Source organism: Trichosurus vulpecula, chromosome 2 (genome assembly GCF_011100635.1).
Source record: "Trichosurus vulpecula isolate mTriVul1 chromosome 2, mTriVul1.pri, whole genome shotgun sequence".
Lineage (NCBI taxonomy): Eukaryota > Metazoa > Chordata > Mammalia > Diprotodontia > Phalangeridae > Trichosurus > Trichosurus vulpecula.
Genome location: NC_050574.1, coordinates 214,380,309 through 214,396,783, shown reverse-complemented (window position 1 = coordinate 214,396,783; position 16,475 = coordinate 214,380,309). Strand labels below are relative to the sequence as shown.

Genomic DNA, 16,475 nt, shown 5'->3' with positions numbered 1-16,475 from the left:
TGCTAGGTATAGAAACAGATTTAATATTTTAGCTTTTTGAGCAATATCACATTTCATCCCCTAGATCAGGGGTTCTTAGCCTGAGGTCCATGAATTAGTCTGGTGTGTATATGTGTGTATGTATGTGTGTATTATGTGTGTGTGTATTTGCATATATATTAATATATGTATGTGTATGTATATGTGTAAGTATGAATGTATACTCTAGATTAAATGAGGACTAGACCAAGCAGGAGTTTGGGCTCATGGGCTCACCCCGAACGGATTGAAGCCTAAAGATTTGCATGCTTAGCGTTCTCTGGTGGTTTGAGGAAATACTGCAGATGCTTAGGAAAGGACTATCCCTCTAAAATGTCTCTTGGAGTAACTGACAAGTAAGGAGCCTCCTGGTGGCCAATTCAGATATCATACTCAGCTAATTGCTATATAATTACCACTTAATTGACAGAGTGGCATATTGACTTCCTGTAGGCATGAAGAGGGCAACATTCAAGCCACACTAATAAATGACCCTATTTGGGCTCAGTCACACATTTCAGGGCCCGTATAGATTCATCAGAAATTGCACAGACACACACACAGACATACATAGACATACACACACATAGACATTCTCTCTCTCTCTCTCTCTCTCTCTCTCTCTCTCTCTCTCTCTCTCTCTCTCTCTCTCTTTCTCCCTTTCCCCCTCTATCTATAAGCCAGAGGCAAACAATTCAAGCAGAGACACTTGGATGGAGCTGTGAAAAATATAAGGCAATAATTAAACATTGTATAGCATTAAAAACTTTATATACTCTAATTTTTGATTCTTACAGACATTTCCAGAAGTACAGTTTTTTCTTAAGCTATACAGCAACCAGACATAAGCTGGTAGTGTTACTCCTCATTCTCTAAAAGCAATTAATGTTACTACCCATAATCACCCTTTCACTGAATCCAGAGAATTTCCATTTTTTGTTTGCTAAAATAATTATTATCTGCTGCAGAGAATCCCTAGCTAGTTTCCTTCAAAGCTCACTTTAAATGTCTCCTTTTAACTGAGGCTTTTCCTGATTGCCTTTCCACCCAAACAATTACTTTGTAATTGCTTCACATATATTTTGAATACACTTAAATATGTACATAGTATCTCCCTGATATAAGTTCCTTGAGGTCAGTCATTTTTTTCCTTTGTATCCCCAGGGCCTACCACAATGTCTTGGTACTTAACTGGTTGATCATTCTAAAAGCTTCAACTAAAGCCTAGTCTGTAAGTGCTAAATATAGTTGAGATTGAGACAATTATCTGGCTAAAAACTAATACCGATAATAATAATGTTATTGTTATTAATAAGCTCAGTTTTCTGAATATTTCTAAAATATATTTTTACTTGAATTATCTATATTGTTAACTCAAATGTAGAAGTCTATACAGATTTTTGCAAAAGGGAACTTTCTGTACGAAAGATATATAGAAAGGATGTTCATAATATTTTTAGTGTTCTCCACTGGAGCTGAAAGTTATTCTTTAATTCAAAGATGAAGAGCTGCAGTACTAATGAAGAGTTTTTAACCACCCAGAGGACATTACTTTAGAAACAATCTATTATTTAGATGAGATTTAATTAAAGGTTTTGTCATGTAATTAATGTTTACCACCATCATGTTTTGTTTTTCGTAAAAGATTGAATTTGACATAGAAACAGGAGTCATGATACTTTTCAGGAAGAAAAGTATCACATATTATCCTCAGGAAAGGGAGACATTCATGGAAGGAATTGTATCTTTTCATTTTTATTGTAATTTGAGTTTTATTACTTGCCCTTAATTCTTCTGCATGAATATTATAGACATACGCTTGTGAATTAATCACAGGTAGGTGGTCAGCTAAAGTTTGAGAGAATCCACTAAGCTTATAAGAAACAACAAGATTCAGAATGCACTTACAAATAGATTGTTGCATAAGGGAGGGGGGGAGAGGTGGGAAAAGAAGATTGGAGGCAGGGGCATGTTAGAGCCAGGTCGAAGGGGCTTTCACAAGCAGATTGTTAAATTTTTAATGTGAATATTTTTGGAAATCAGCAAACTACAAAACAGGGCTTGATTTGTTGCTGTTGTTGTTTGAATTACCTAGAGTTAAGAAAATAATAGAGAAAAATGTCAATAATTCAGATCAAAGTCAAAAGTGTAGGGTGCACACATTTTTTGGTGGGGGGGGAACCACCAAATTTTTAAATATTTATGAGCACACCCCTGGGTAGAGATGTCTTCAGGGTCACCCAGGACCCCGGGACACTGAGTAGCCAAATGTAAAAAAAAGGATTGATGTTTATTGGATCTCCAACCATAATTGCACACCACCACTCAAGGAAGAAAGTACAAGAATACAAGAAAGTACAAGCTCCCCCTTGCTCTGAACACCAGCCAATGGGACAATCAATGTCCAATCCTCTGTGCTCACAGGATGATGCAGAAAGACAAGTAGACAACTAGATATGTATTCATAAGACTTATTTTGGTGCCTGGTTGCAGGACAGAGTTATGAAAAAAAAATTAATAGCTTTTCTCTGAGCTCTGGGTCCTGTCTCCCAAGCAGCTGCCTAGAGAAGTTTGAGGGCCTTAGTCTAGGAATCAGCATTTATATGGCTAAATAGGTAGCACAACCAAAAATATCCCTGTACAGAATGCAAACTAAAATCACAAGCTCAGTGTTCACCAGCTATAGGCTACTAGATAGCACAATGCATAGATCACTGGTCCTGGAGTCAGGAAGACCTGAGTTTAAATCTGACTTCAGACACTCACTAACTGTGTGACGCCTGGCAAGTCACTTAAACCTGTTTGCCTAAGCCTCCTCTTTTGTGAAATAACAATAATAATAGCACCTCCCTCTCAAGGTTGTTATGAGGATCTAACGAGATAATATTTGTAAGATGCCCGACATATAGTAAGCATTATAAAAATGTTAGCTATCATCATTGTCGTCATCATCAATCTTTGTAACCTTGAGCCATCAGAAAATAGGAATCTTATCCTTCCTTTTATTTGTTTATAATAATAATAGGTATCATTTATATAACACTTTGAGATTTGCAAAGTACTTCACCATGCGTTAACTTATTTGATTTTCACAACAACCTCATTCGGAAAGAAGCCAAATACAGTTAAATGACGTTCCCAATATCACATCGCTAATAAATGTCTTAGGTGGGATTTGAACTCAGGGCTTCCTGACTTCAAATCCAGCACTTTATCTACTATACCAATTATTCAGTAAGTTCTTACTTTGTGCCAAGAATTGTGCTAAGTGTTTAAGCTATACAAAAGTATAATGGGGCTACCTTGAAAAGTAGTAAGCTGAAGACTTCATTAGAGGTCTTCAAGTACAGACTGGATAACCAATTGTTAAGTATTTTGTACAGGGAATTCTTTTGGGGGGCAGAGAGTGGGGGAGATGGTTGGTCTCTGAGATCCCTTTTATCTCTAAAATTGCAGGATATGTTTTTGCCATGATGACAGTGTCAAACAAGTAAGATGAAGTGTAAGGTGCTTGTCAATACATATTAACATATATTAATCCATATGTTTCTGGAAATCCTATGTTTGAAGGAGAAAAAAAAACCTTTTCCTCACTCCTCATTAATAAAGCCCAAGTTTTCTTACCCTTATAGCATCCATGGTGGGGGGAAGAAGCAAGTAGTGTGAAGAGGGGAGAGGAAACAAGCCTTTGTAATTATTTGAGTAATTGAGTTGGGTCATAACCCACAGGTACCCATGTACCATTCCTTCTCTAAAGACCTTGACAGTACATATGTTTTAAAGATGAAGGCAATCAACAGAATGAGGAAAAAAATAGACAATTATCCTGTCATTAACAAAGTGATTAGCACAAAGCCTGGAACATAGTAGGTGTTTAATAAATGTTTCTCCATTGATCAATTGGTTTCTTTCTAATACCTGTGAAGTTGTAAATTATCCATAATCTTCCAGAGATAACCTAGTCTCACAAGCACATAATCCTAATCCCAGATAATTATAGCTTGTCCAAAGGCACACCAGTAGTTACTGGTGGAGCCAGAATTAGGACCCAGGTCTTCTGACTCCCAAGTTGTTACTCATTCCACTTGGGTGGCACCTGATCATTTTATAGAAAAGGATCCCAACTGAGGCCCAGGAAAGTCATACCTCTGGGCTCCCTTGCTTAGAAATGAGCAGCAGAGCTATGATGAATACACAAAGGCAGATGTGTGCTGGAGCCAGCTTGAAGGGGCTGTCTCAAGCACATGGCTAGATTTTTAGTATGAGCATCTACCCCTTGGGAATAAGCAAAACTACAAATCAGGCCTTGGTTTGTTATTCATCGTTATTATTATTAATTATTATTACATTGCCTAAATATAATAAATCCATTATTTATTATAATACCCTGAGTTCAATTGTGACTTCAGACACTTATGAGCTGTGTGACACTGGGCAAGTCACTTAAATCTACTAGTCCCAGTCTCCTCTTTTGTACAATGAAGATAATAGCACCACCCCCTCAGGGTTGTTGTGAGGATTTAATGGGAAAATATTTGTAAGATGCCTAGCACCGTGCCTGACACATAGTTAGCATTATAAAAATGTTAGCTGTAATTATCATCATCATCGATCTTTATAAGGCAACATTGAGCTATCAGAAAATAGGGAGAAAATATCAATAATACAAATTCAACTTAAAAGTGTATCCTGGGAACATGTTTTTGGGGTTTGTTTTTTGTTTGGTTTTGTTTACCCAGACATCTGATCATTAAACTTTACCAGCACATGGCTGTAAAATAGGTAGGAAGACTATTTAAGAAGATGGAAAAGATCTTTTTTTATGTAGCCTATGAAGTCAAGGGCTTTAGAAAACTATTGAAATCAGAACACTGCAGTTAGCTGAGGTCATATAATTTGGGCAAGTGGTTAGCAAAGCCATTCTCTAAAGCCCTATTACCATAGCAGGTAGGGAAGAAAATGGTCTTGTGATTATTTAAATTTTAATGAGCACCAGAAATATAGTCACTGGCTCCTGGGTTGTACATTTACTAGACAATGTGACATAATAATATGAGGGTCAGTGCTTTATTGCTGAGCCAAGCAACAGCAGTAGCACATAGTCTTAGAAGCAAAAGCATTGCTTAAAATTTGAGAAACTTTTAGGTCTGCTTCTGACTTCATCCCTAATTTGCTATATGACTTCATGTTGGTATGGTGAAAAGAGCATTGCTTTTACTGGCTAATGAACATGGCTCAAATCCCAGCCCTGCCAACTGGTACCCATGTGGCCCTCAAAACCTATAGGCCTCATTTTCCTCATCTGTAAAGTGAGGGATTGTTGGACCAGATGGAAAATAAATTATATCTATAAATATACATACAAAAATATCTATAAATATCCATATCTATAAATAAATCTATAAATTTGTGAATCTATGACCTTCGCAGTGCTCCAGCTTTTCTTGTACAGACTGGGGATTTTATTGCTTGCCCTTGCAAAAAAGAAATTAGATGAAAAGGATTCTTAAGACTCATAGAAAAGGAGGATTCTGCTACACACCACTGCGAACAAGTCACTTAATGTGTCCCTCCTCTGTAAAATAAAGAGGTTTTACTTAGAAGGTCTCAAAGATCCCTTACAACAATGATCCTATAATCTTATGAGAGTAGATTAAGAAAAGGCTAGAACTGGTCTCGGCCAGGTTATACGAAGATGAAAGTTGTAAGTGTTTCATACCTTGAGGAAATACTAGCTGTGGTGCATGAATTACAAAGCATGACTCCATTTGTCATAATACCCCTGTACCTTATGTGAGCAGAAGAGCACGATTGAAAAAATAATGTTGACTGCCAAGTGGCTTTTGCAATTTTACATGAAAAAGGTGGAAATATGTAATACCCACTTTCTATTTTTGCTGTCCTTACAGATTCAGTGGTGGCTAGAGCTCCAGGCCAGAGTCAAGAAGACTCATCTTCCTGAGTTTAAATCTGGCCTCAGATACAAACTAGTTCTGTGAGAGTGGGAATGTCATTTAACCCTGTTTGCCTCAGTTTCCTTCTCTGTAAAACTAGCTGGAGAAAGAAATGGCAAATCACTCTGGTATCTCTGCCGTGGAAACCCCAAATGGGGTCACAAAAAAATCAGACACAACTGAAAACAAGTGAACAACAGATTCAATGCTAGAGAATGGATATGAACGATGGATAGAGAACTGGGCCTGGAGGCAGAAATATGAGTTCAAATCCAGTCTCAAACAGTAACCAGCTATGTGAACCTGGACAAGTCATTTTATTCTGTCTCAATTTTCTCAACTATAAAAAGGTGATAATTATAAAACCTAATTCTTAGGATGGTTGTAAGGATCAAAAGAGATAATATAAAGTGCTCAGCACAGTGCCTGTTACATAATAGTTGCCTAATAAATGTTTATTTTCTCCTTTTCTTGCATTGAACATTTCAGTAAAAACTCTGCTTACCATAGAGATCCAAACACAGATGATTCCACCCTTAAAAAAAGGCCTTCTAGGATATAAGGACTTACTTCATCACTATTCCTTACCATTTAACTTTAAAAGAATAAGATAATACTTATCTATGTTTTCTGTTTCATGCCTTAAAGTGCTAGCAATGAGTAAAATTCACACTGTGTATTCTTTCCAGATGAACTGAAGCTAGACAGCTAAATCAGTAATGCCATCTAACATGGTCATATTAGCTCAGTGATGCAGAAAAGCCCATCTGTAACATCATAAATATGGCTAAACTAGGGGAGCAGGCTAAAAGCTTTGTATAGCAGTTAATTCAAGGAACTCTTAAGAATGCCTTTTAAAAGGGGTATAATGTAATTGATGACAAATGAATACTAGCAGGCATCTGACCATGGACGTGTAGTAATAAGTTTGCTGAAATGATCTATGAACTGCTTTAGAACTCAATTTCATATGCATTTTAAAAAAACAACTTATCAAATGATTTTGCTGCAGTTCACTAAGTTTTAACTGTGGGCAATTGACTCAAGTATATGTAATTTGTTAGGAGAAATATGTAAGAGCACTTTCCTAAACAGCTGCCATAATGTGCTACTATTTAATCTTGTTTGTACAGAATGGAAATGGGCACCTCCAGCTATTGTCTACATCTTGTTTATCTGTCACTTATTGGTGAATACACTTGATTGGGTGGGGTGGGGGCTTTTGGTATCTTTTTTTCAATAAAATAGGTACATCCTACTTCAACTATGCCCAGAACTTAGCTGTTAGATCACAAGTAAAAAGGTTAGTCATGAAAGTGTAGCATTTGATTAGAAAAATAAAATAGCCTATTTAACGGTTATTATTCCAAATTGCCTATTGTACAGGAAACTCACTGAAATGCACTGTTTCAAAACACTCCAAAGCCACATCTTCAATCAGAGCAGGAATAATGCCCCCTCTCAGGGGAAAAAAAAACAAGAAAAAAAATAATAGAAGGAACAATTCAGTTTAGAATGGGTACATCATCTGTGATATAGATGTTACATACCCATCTGATCCCCGTTCCTCAGGGAACAATGGATTTTTGTGTAACCAGGTTCCTACCCAAGTAAGGTGGGAGAGGGTCACCCTTGTGCTGCATGCTGGATATGAAGGGATGTTGTTGTTCAGCCATTTCCAGTCATTTCCAACTCTTCATGACCACATTCAGGGTTTTCTTGGCAGAGATACTAGAGTGGTTTTGCCATTTCATTCTCCAGCTTCTTTTACAGGTGAGAAAACTGAGGCAAACAGGGTTAAGTGACTTACCCAGGGTCACACAGCTAGTAAGGATCTCCAGGCCCGGCCACTCTATCTACTGCACCACCTAGCTGCACAATGGTATGAAGGGATATGTGACTCCTAACTGGCAAAGAAAATGCTGAGCAGGATGCAATGCTGCGTTAATTAAAGTCCAATACTTAAAGGATTTAATGAGTTGGAACCAGAGTCTTTATTTTGTTTTGAAAAAGACATATGATTCCAGATACTCCTCAAGAGAGTCAACAGTCACATCAACATGTCTTTGATTTCTAGCTTACGTCCCTAGAAACTACTAGAATGGACCTCCCTAAGCAAGACTGGACCCTCTCTCCATTTGAACCGAGATATTTTCTTGCCCCCAACCAAAGCATTCATTCCTTCTGTATAATTTTCGTCATATTCTAATCTGTAGGACTTCTCCGATTTCTATTTGGTATTTTGATTTAGATAAATGAGTTTACTTGATAATCTCTATTTTGATGGTCTTTTGTATAACCAGTGTTTTGTAGGAAACAGGTAGGCTGATAAGTAGAAGCTAAAAATCTACCTTGCCCCTAAGAGCAACAAGTAAAGTGGCTTTCCTTCTGAATTCAGACCTGAATCCCTAGAACAGAGACATATGAAGAGGGTAGATGAATATAAGCCTACCCCAGTACCCTGTAGGAGACTAAAGTAAAGAAAATCTAGCCTCTTTGTACTCCTTGGGCTGCCTGTCCCAGCTAGTATGCAAGCAGTATAAACACTGCCCTTGGCTATCCTCCTCAATGAAGACCATGTGTCAGATCCTATCTATCCAGGCCACACACAAACCACATCTATATATTGGGACAACCTATGTGGGCATTCATATCATATATTAGTAAATGTGTTAATTTCTAATTTTGAGACAATTTGCCCCAATATTTCACATTCCTGGAAGGTAATTTCACCAAAGTAAATGCATCAGAATGATGAAAAGGTCTGTTTTTCTTTCTAATATAAATTGAGTACATACTCAGTTTCATGGACTCCCTGCAAATTTAATCTTGAATTAATTCAACATATGCTTACAGGGAATCCATTGACTACAAAACAACATAAGATTAGATTCTATAGAGCATTTGAAAAACAAAAAATAAAAAACAGAAGATATAGTTTCTCCCTCAAGTGATAATAGAGTTGAGGAAATCATGCATAAATGAAATAACTAGAGGACCAAGGATGTAGCACAGCAATGTAACCCAAGTAGTATATATTTAAGTGTTGAAGGATTGCAAAGAAAAAGTTACTAGAGGAGCTGAGTCTTAGCCAGATCTTAAAGAAAGGAAGGGGAGGTGCTAGAAAGGAGACAATAGTTGCATCTAGAGAAGGAATAGTGTAAAAAAAATTAATGCATAGAAGTGGGACCAAGCAGGTCTGACAAGAGTAACAAGGCCATTCTACAGTGTGACAATAGGCAAAGTTGAATCAATGTAGTCAACACAAGAAAGAAAGGTCCTGAATGCTGCAGTGAAAAGTTTTGATTTTATCCAAGTTGATCAAAATAATTAAAATGGAGTTTCATAAATATTTTTCTGGCAATTATCTTCTAAGTTAGATTGGAAAAGGAGAAAAGCTGGAAGTGTATTTATCACTGTTTTTGTAGCAGTGAATCAGACTTGAGGTGAAGAAGAACTAGACTAGAATGCTGGCTAGGAAAACAGAAAACTTAGGATCATAAATTTAGAGATTCAAGAGACAAAAGAAATCATCTAGTTCAGGGGTCGTTCACCATTTTTGTGTCATGGGTCCCTGGGCAGTATGGGGAAGCCTATGGACCCCTTCTTAGAAAAATATATGCAAAGACCTAAAAAATACATAGGATTACAAAGGAAAGCAACTATATTGAAATATAGTTTTAAAAATATTTTTTAAAAACAAGCTCATGGCCTCAGTTTTAGAATTTCTGTCTTAGAGAGTTGCCTGAAATCCCTGATAAATAATTTATCCATGGACATAGTAGCTAGTATATCTCAAAACTATGACTTAAACCAGGTCTTCCTGACTCTAAGGCCAGTACTAATTACACCACGGTACACCTCATATTGGCCATGTAATTGACAAAATACAAATTCATTTAAAAGTATTCATTTGTAATGCCTTTTTGTCATCAGTTTCCTCAATCAATAAATACTAATAAACTACTATTGACACCCATCTCCCAGAGTCACTGGAGGTCCAGCATTATATCCTGGGGTCTTGACCTTATGGGGGGTGGTCAAAAATATCTGGGGTTAATATCCCCACCTGGCTTTAAAGAGAAAAGTCACTAAAACAAAGCTTAAGCATTTCTATGTTTTCCGCAAAATTGAATGATAAGCTCTCCAACTTCTCTACAGGCACTTAATATATAAAACATGTATATTGAAGGTTCATAGGACCATAGAAACATAGCTTTAGAGCTAGAAGAGACCTCAGATGCCATCTAGTCTAATCCTCCAGTTTTACAAATGAGGAAAGGAATAACTTCTATTTCACCCACTACAGAATATACACCACTGCAATGACATAGATGTTCACAAACAAACTCATGAAACATAGAACCCTCAAATAGCCCATTAAATTCAATAGCTTCTTTCTGAAAGATAAAGACACTTTAGGGTACTGCTGAAAAGATATTCCCTATTCACCTCAGACCTAGATCATCTGAGCAACTCACAATAGCTAGTTTCATAAGATCTAGTCTTTTAGTCCCACCCCATGACATGGCTTCAATCTTCCAACTAAAGAGGGATTCTTTTGTGGCATTCATCTTTTTATCAAAAAAAGCACTCCTTGAAGAAATCTTTTCCCTCTAAGAATTTAGAACCTAACTCTCAAACTCAGGAACTCCCACTCAGGAACTAATAAATCACCCATAACACTGAAAGCATCCATTCTCAATATCACTAATCTCTTACTTGTGCTCAGATCCAGGATTGATAGACTCAGAAACTATCCTTTCAAGATTAATGTGGGAAAGCATAGGCCACTTTTCATGTGCTTTCCTTGAAAGTTGCCTTTTTTGGTGGGGAGAGGGAAGTGAGTAGGAGAAATCCCATCTACCACCTTGCTGTGGTCCAATCTGGAAGTCTAATAGAGAGAAAGTTCAGGAGATACAAAAAAAGGTCAAATCCTTTAGATCACAGAGGGGTTAGCTCCTCAAACTATAGTCTCTCCTCCCTTCCCCTCAGAGACAGCCCCAGTTACTAGGGACCAATCAGAAGAGTTCTCTGTTTCTTCTTAGATAAAGGACTAAGGTGCATGTGGAAACACTACATGGGAAACACTTCTTCCAGAAAAGGTCTGCAACCTATAATCTCATCAGATCTATTGAAACATTCATCAGATTGATCAGTGGTTTTCCCAATCCCACCCTAACATACTATCAATGGGGATGTGGTAGGAACAATATCCTAATTCCTGCACCCATTAAAGTTAAGACACTTCTCTGGTTTTTCTCCCTTAAAAGGTATTGAGATCATCCTTAAGATTTGGCCGGCTCAGGGTTCTAAAGGCTCAGGCTATTGATATCAGTTCCTGGTCACCTGAATACAAAACAGCCATAGGGAGCTCCAAGTGCTCCCTCTGATGCATGGCTGGTAGATTACAATTCAAGCATGAGGAATAGACTGAGGTCCCAGTGGTGCTGGCTCAGGGCAGCAGAATACAATGCAGACCATGCCCTGCTAGCCAGGAAAGAATGAGCACAAATGTATATCCCGGTAACAGCAGACATCAGTGGGCACTAGGCAGATATGTAAACCCCAGTTGCAACAGATAGCAGAGTGGCTCCCAACACTATGGTAGCCCAGTGGAGAAAACTGGTCACTGGAATGCACAGGGACATAAGGCAGCCCTCCTGTAACCCATCACTTACTCTAATCCCAAGCTAATTGGCTCTACCACATTGGTGCCAATACTACATTCAGTGATCATTGTACAAGTCCTACCCATGGAAAGCCTAGAAGACCAAAAAGTGGCGTTGTTAGGACTGGCTTGCTTTGGGTGGCTCAGGGAACAAAAAGCTCAGGCTTTTGACATTGGTTCCTGGTCACCTGAGTACTACCAAGTCATGAGGAACTCTGGGCATTCTCTGTGATGCTTGGCTGGTGGAACACAATGGGAAATTTAGTCAAAGGAGCTCCACTCAGGAGGCGTCAGTGCCCATCCTTGTTAAATGTCCTTCTCCTGGTATGCTTATGTAAACTTGTTGTTAACTGTTGATTACTTATGAGAGTCTCATCTTATTCCATTATTGAACCTAAACTACCTGAGTCAAGCTCCAACCCTAACAATAAAAAATAAATTAAAAAGAGACCATCATATTCAAAAAGGTTAGAAACCATGGCCTGAGAAATCTGTAGTATTTAGTGGCCCCAGAGCATCATGAAATATTGGCTTGGGTTCTTTCCTTAATCTCTTCATTTTCTGCACTCTTTAAGCTACCCAGATTTCTTCCTTGTCCTCTTTATTCATATTACATACTCTGAGATGTATATTTTAGTATAATCTTTTTCAAACTTCAAAGAAAAGATAAAGATACTAAGTATAATTTCTTCTCCACAGGTAGAGAAATAGGTCACATTACTTCCTTCCCTAATTAAAAAATAAAGTCCAAAACCTTTGCAGAAAAAGTAGTGACAGGGAGAGTGACCTAATGCCCTAGATGAGCCCCTCCCACATCGAACCAAATCTCCCACCAGTCCCCAACATCCCCACTACTTCCATCAGGTTCATCTCCTTACTATTTCTTCACTGTCCTAGTTCATTCCACTATCTGTCCCTTTCTTTGTACTTCTTTCAGTACTCTCCTCTCCCCTTTGTCTCCTATCTCCACCTAGTTCATTAAAGCCTCTCCATAGTACATATGGAACCTATAGAAAGAAAATTGATAAGTGTTTTCAACTTAAATAATATAGCATATTTTAATATATTAAATACAGTCTACTTTCTTGTGACTAGGCAACTCTGATATTTAAAAACATGTGCTCTTTTACCTCCTACATGGAATAATTATACTTCTTGTCATTCTTATAAAATACTTCAGCAGTGTTCCGTCTACTAGATATGCATGGCTTGGGTATTAATTTTATTTTGTTCAGTTGTTTTTCAGTCATATCTGACTATTCGTGACCCCATTTGGGGTTTTATTGGCAACAATCCTGGAGTGGTTTGCCATTTCTTTTTCTAGATCATTTGATAGATGAGGAAACTGAGGCAAACAGGGTTAAGTGACTTGACCAAGGTCCCACAGATAATTATCTGAGAACTGATTTGAACTCAGGAAGATGAGTCTTTCTGACTCCAGGCCCAGCACTCAATCCACCGAGCCACCTGGCAGCCCATTAATTTATAACTCATCTCGTTGGTATGGACATATATAAACAATGCTTAGTTGTTGTTTTTTTGCTAAAACATACACATACACACACACAGAAGAAATGTTTTGTTTAAAAAAAACACTTACGGTGTATTTCTTTTTTCTCTGTGATGTTCTTTTCTTTTTGCATTTACCTGTAGGCAAACTTTTTGGGTTCAAGTTGCCTGGTCTGAGGCTCCTGACCTACCGAAAGCAATCCTTACCACAAGAAGACCCAGATGTGGTGGTGATTGACTCGTCCAAGCACAGTGATGACTCAGTGGCCATGAAGCACTTTAAATCCCCTACAAAGGAAAGCTGCAGCCCCTCTGAAGCAGATGACACAAAAGCACTGATACAACCCAGCAAATGTTCTCCCTTGGTTAATATATCAGGGCCACTTGATCATTCCTCTCCCAAACGGCAATGGGACAGACTCTACCCTGACATGCTGCAGTCAAGCTCCCAACTGACCCATTCCAGATCAAAGGAAAGTATTTGTAGTATACGAAGGGCATCTTCAGTGCATGATATAGAAGGATTCAGTGTCCATCCCAAGAATGTATTTAGGGACCGACATGCAAGTGAAGGTATGTTTGAAAAAAAAATTAAGTGTATTTTGATATATCCTGAGAGATCATTTCCTTGTTGTGACTGATTTTAAGTTGGACCCTTAGGATAGGAGGGAAAACTTTGACAAAAGGTAAAGAGTTTTGAAGTGTTAAGATTGACTTTCATAACTATAACCACCTCCTACTGTGACTCCAAATGGATGACCTGACTTTTCTGTGTTTTTATTTCTCTGACATTACAACAAGTATCCCCCTACCCTATGTGGTGTTAATTAATTCATGTTCATTACAAGACACTCTTAGGTGATAAACACTATGATGCACAATATAATTCATTTTTATCACACTTAGCAAATCGCTGTATGAACTGGGTGGAAAGAAAGAGGTCAGAGATGGTTGCTATGAATGGAGGTATTCTATTAAACAATTATTTCTAAAAGACATAGTAATTACAAAGAAGTCCAGTGAACTAATCAAATAGCTGAAAATAAACCTAATTTTGTTCAATACTCCTCCTGTTTCCATGAATAAAAGTCATCTTCTATACCTAGAATATATTCCCTATTATTTAAGTCCATTTCCTCTGTCAAGGTTCACGTGTCTCCTCTGCATGAAACCTTCTCTGATAACTAACCTTGTAGACCCTTAGGTAAAAGTGATCTCTTCCTCCTTAAATGTTCCTAGAACACTTTATTTTCTCCTTTTGCCCTTTCCTGGTCTATCTTCTGTCTATGGTATATGTGCCATGTTTCACATATTAAATTATAATTCCTTAATGATAGGAATTGAGTTGTTTTTCATCTTTATATTTCTAGCATCTAACACAGCACCCGGCACATAATAAGCAATTAATACATTTTAATCAAATTAGAAAATCTGGGTTTGTAATAACAAAATGACCTAAATATGTCAGCCCTATTAACTCTTCTGCCATAAAATTTATACTGCATTTCACAGTAGGATAAAAAGCCGTCATTTTCAAAATGAGTATTTTTTAATTATTGGTATACTCTAACTTTTTCAAAAGAGTTAATGTGAGACAGATGGAAATATTCCCTAAAGTCCAGAATACTATACTAATTACTTTAGGGGGATATAAAAATCCAAGATGTAGCTTATCCTCCCTGCAAGTAGCTTATAATCTAATTGGAAAGTCAGAAAACATACAAATGCATAATAGCAGATAGCATTATAATAATAACTATTATAACTATAATAACTACAACAAAAATCTACTAAAGTGCAAATTAATAGCTTAAAACCTAATTAGTCGCAATTCAAAAAATTTAGAATTTGTGATAATTCTTATGTAGGCAGAACTTGCACTAATTAATTTGGAAAAGAATTAATAAGTAAAACACTACATGTAATATTTCAGTTTTGCCCAGCTTAAGTCTACATTTTAAAAATTGCTAAAAAAAATTTATCATTGTCCATTTACATACATACACTAGTAAAAACAAGATTCTTCTATATTAATTAAAGTAGGCCATAGAGCACCTCTGCTGGACATACCAACACAGCTGGTTCTGATAATTAGCTTAGTAATATAATTAAGAAAATTCAAACTATTTTCTGTTAAAATAGTTTGAAATTCAGATTCTTCACAGAATGGTGAAGAGTCAAAAATACTAGACTGATGAGCTTAGATTTGTTTAATCAAGGAAATGACATTGAAAAGAATAGAGATGATAGATTGTCCTAACAGCTCAAATGATTATAGGTGGCTTGATCGTCTAGCAGGGTATGGAATGGTAGAAGCCTGTATAAGAATGATTAGAAAAGTAAGGGAAAATGGAGCTGCTCAGTTTATAAGGAATAAATGAAATCTAGTGATAAATTGGAGATGGGGGAAGAAGACAGAGAGGATTCCAAAATGACTCCAATTTCAAAATCAAGTCTGGGTTTGGGAGAGGGGGGAACTACTTAGAGTAGTGATGTTACTAGTAATGGGGAAATTACTGGTCATGAAAGAAAATTGATCATTGCATCATTTTTGACATGGTACATTTGGAGTTTTTGTGAGATATTTAAATAAAGAAGTTCAAGAAACTAGAGATCTAGTCTTGGAGAAAAAATGAAAAGTTGGAGTAATGGAGTGTCCATTTGAGAATCACCTGCAAAACAACCCTTGAAATTTTTATTAAAATCATTAAATAGATTAGATTCCCCAGCCCCTCCCTCAAGGAGTAAAAGGAGAAGAGCAGAAGGATTATAACAAATCTGGGTTTAACAATTGTAGAACATTGAAAAGGCTGGGGAAAATGGAAAATCAGAGCAGACAGGAACCTCAGTCAAAGGATAAGAAGAGAAGGAAATCCCAATATCACAGGAATTGAGGGAAGGCAGAATTTGCAGAAAAGATAATAGCCATACCTCCAGCAATGACATTGAAACTACTTATCTCTGCTGTAGAATAGTGAAAGAGGAAGCAAAGATCATAGATAATGCACAAAGTGGAAACTTAACCACAGTAACCCTTTACAAGTCAATCACAGAGCCAGGAATTACACAATCACTTTAACACTTTAGTAAATTAAGTGACCAAAGTTAACAAAAATATTCAGGTAAATAGTAGTCAAATTCATCGTCTAGAATCCTAGTGTCAGAAACTATCAATTTGAGCAAACAGCAATGCATAACATAGCCATAGACTTAAAAAAAAAAAGATGATTTTATTGACATCTAATCTTTGATTGGGTCTTTGAGGTCTCCATTAGTGTTAAGTTATTGACATAACTCAAACCTATCTATTTAATAACTAATTT

At 37.1% G+C, this 16,475-nt stretch overlaps 1 protein-coding gene across 2 annotated transcripts in view; it reads left to right on the top strand.

Moving 5' to 3' along the window:
• Nucleotides 1–13,309: 13,309 nt before the first annotated feature.
• Nucleotides 13,310–16,475, top strand: part of KCNH7 (potassium voltage-gated channel subfamily H member 7) — a 211,612-nt gene continuing 208,446 nt past the window's right edge. For both annotated transcript variants that reach the window (XM_036746120.1, XM_036746121.1), the window contains exon 1: nt 13,310–13,725. In XM_036746120.1, the coding sequence (XP_036602015.1) occupies nt 13,422–13,725 (304 nt within the window). In that variant the 5' untranslated portion in view covers nt 13,310–13,421. The remainder of the gene's footprint in view (nt 13,726–16,475) is intronic.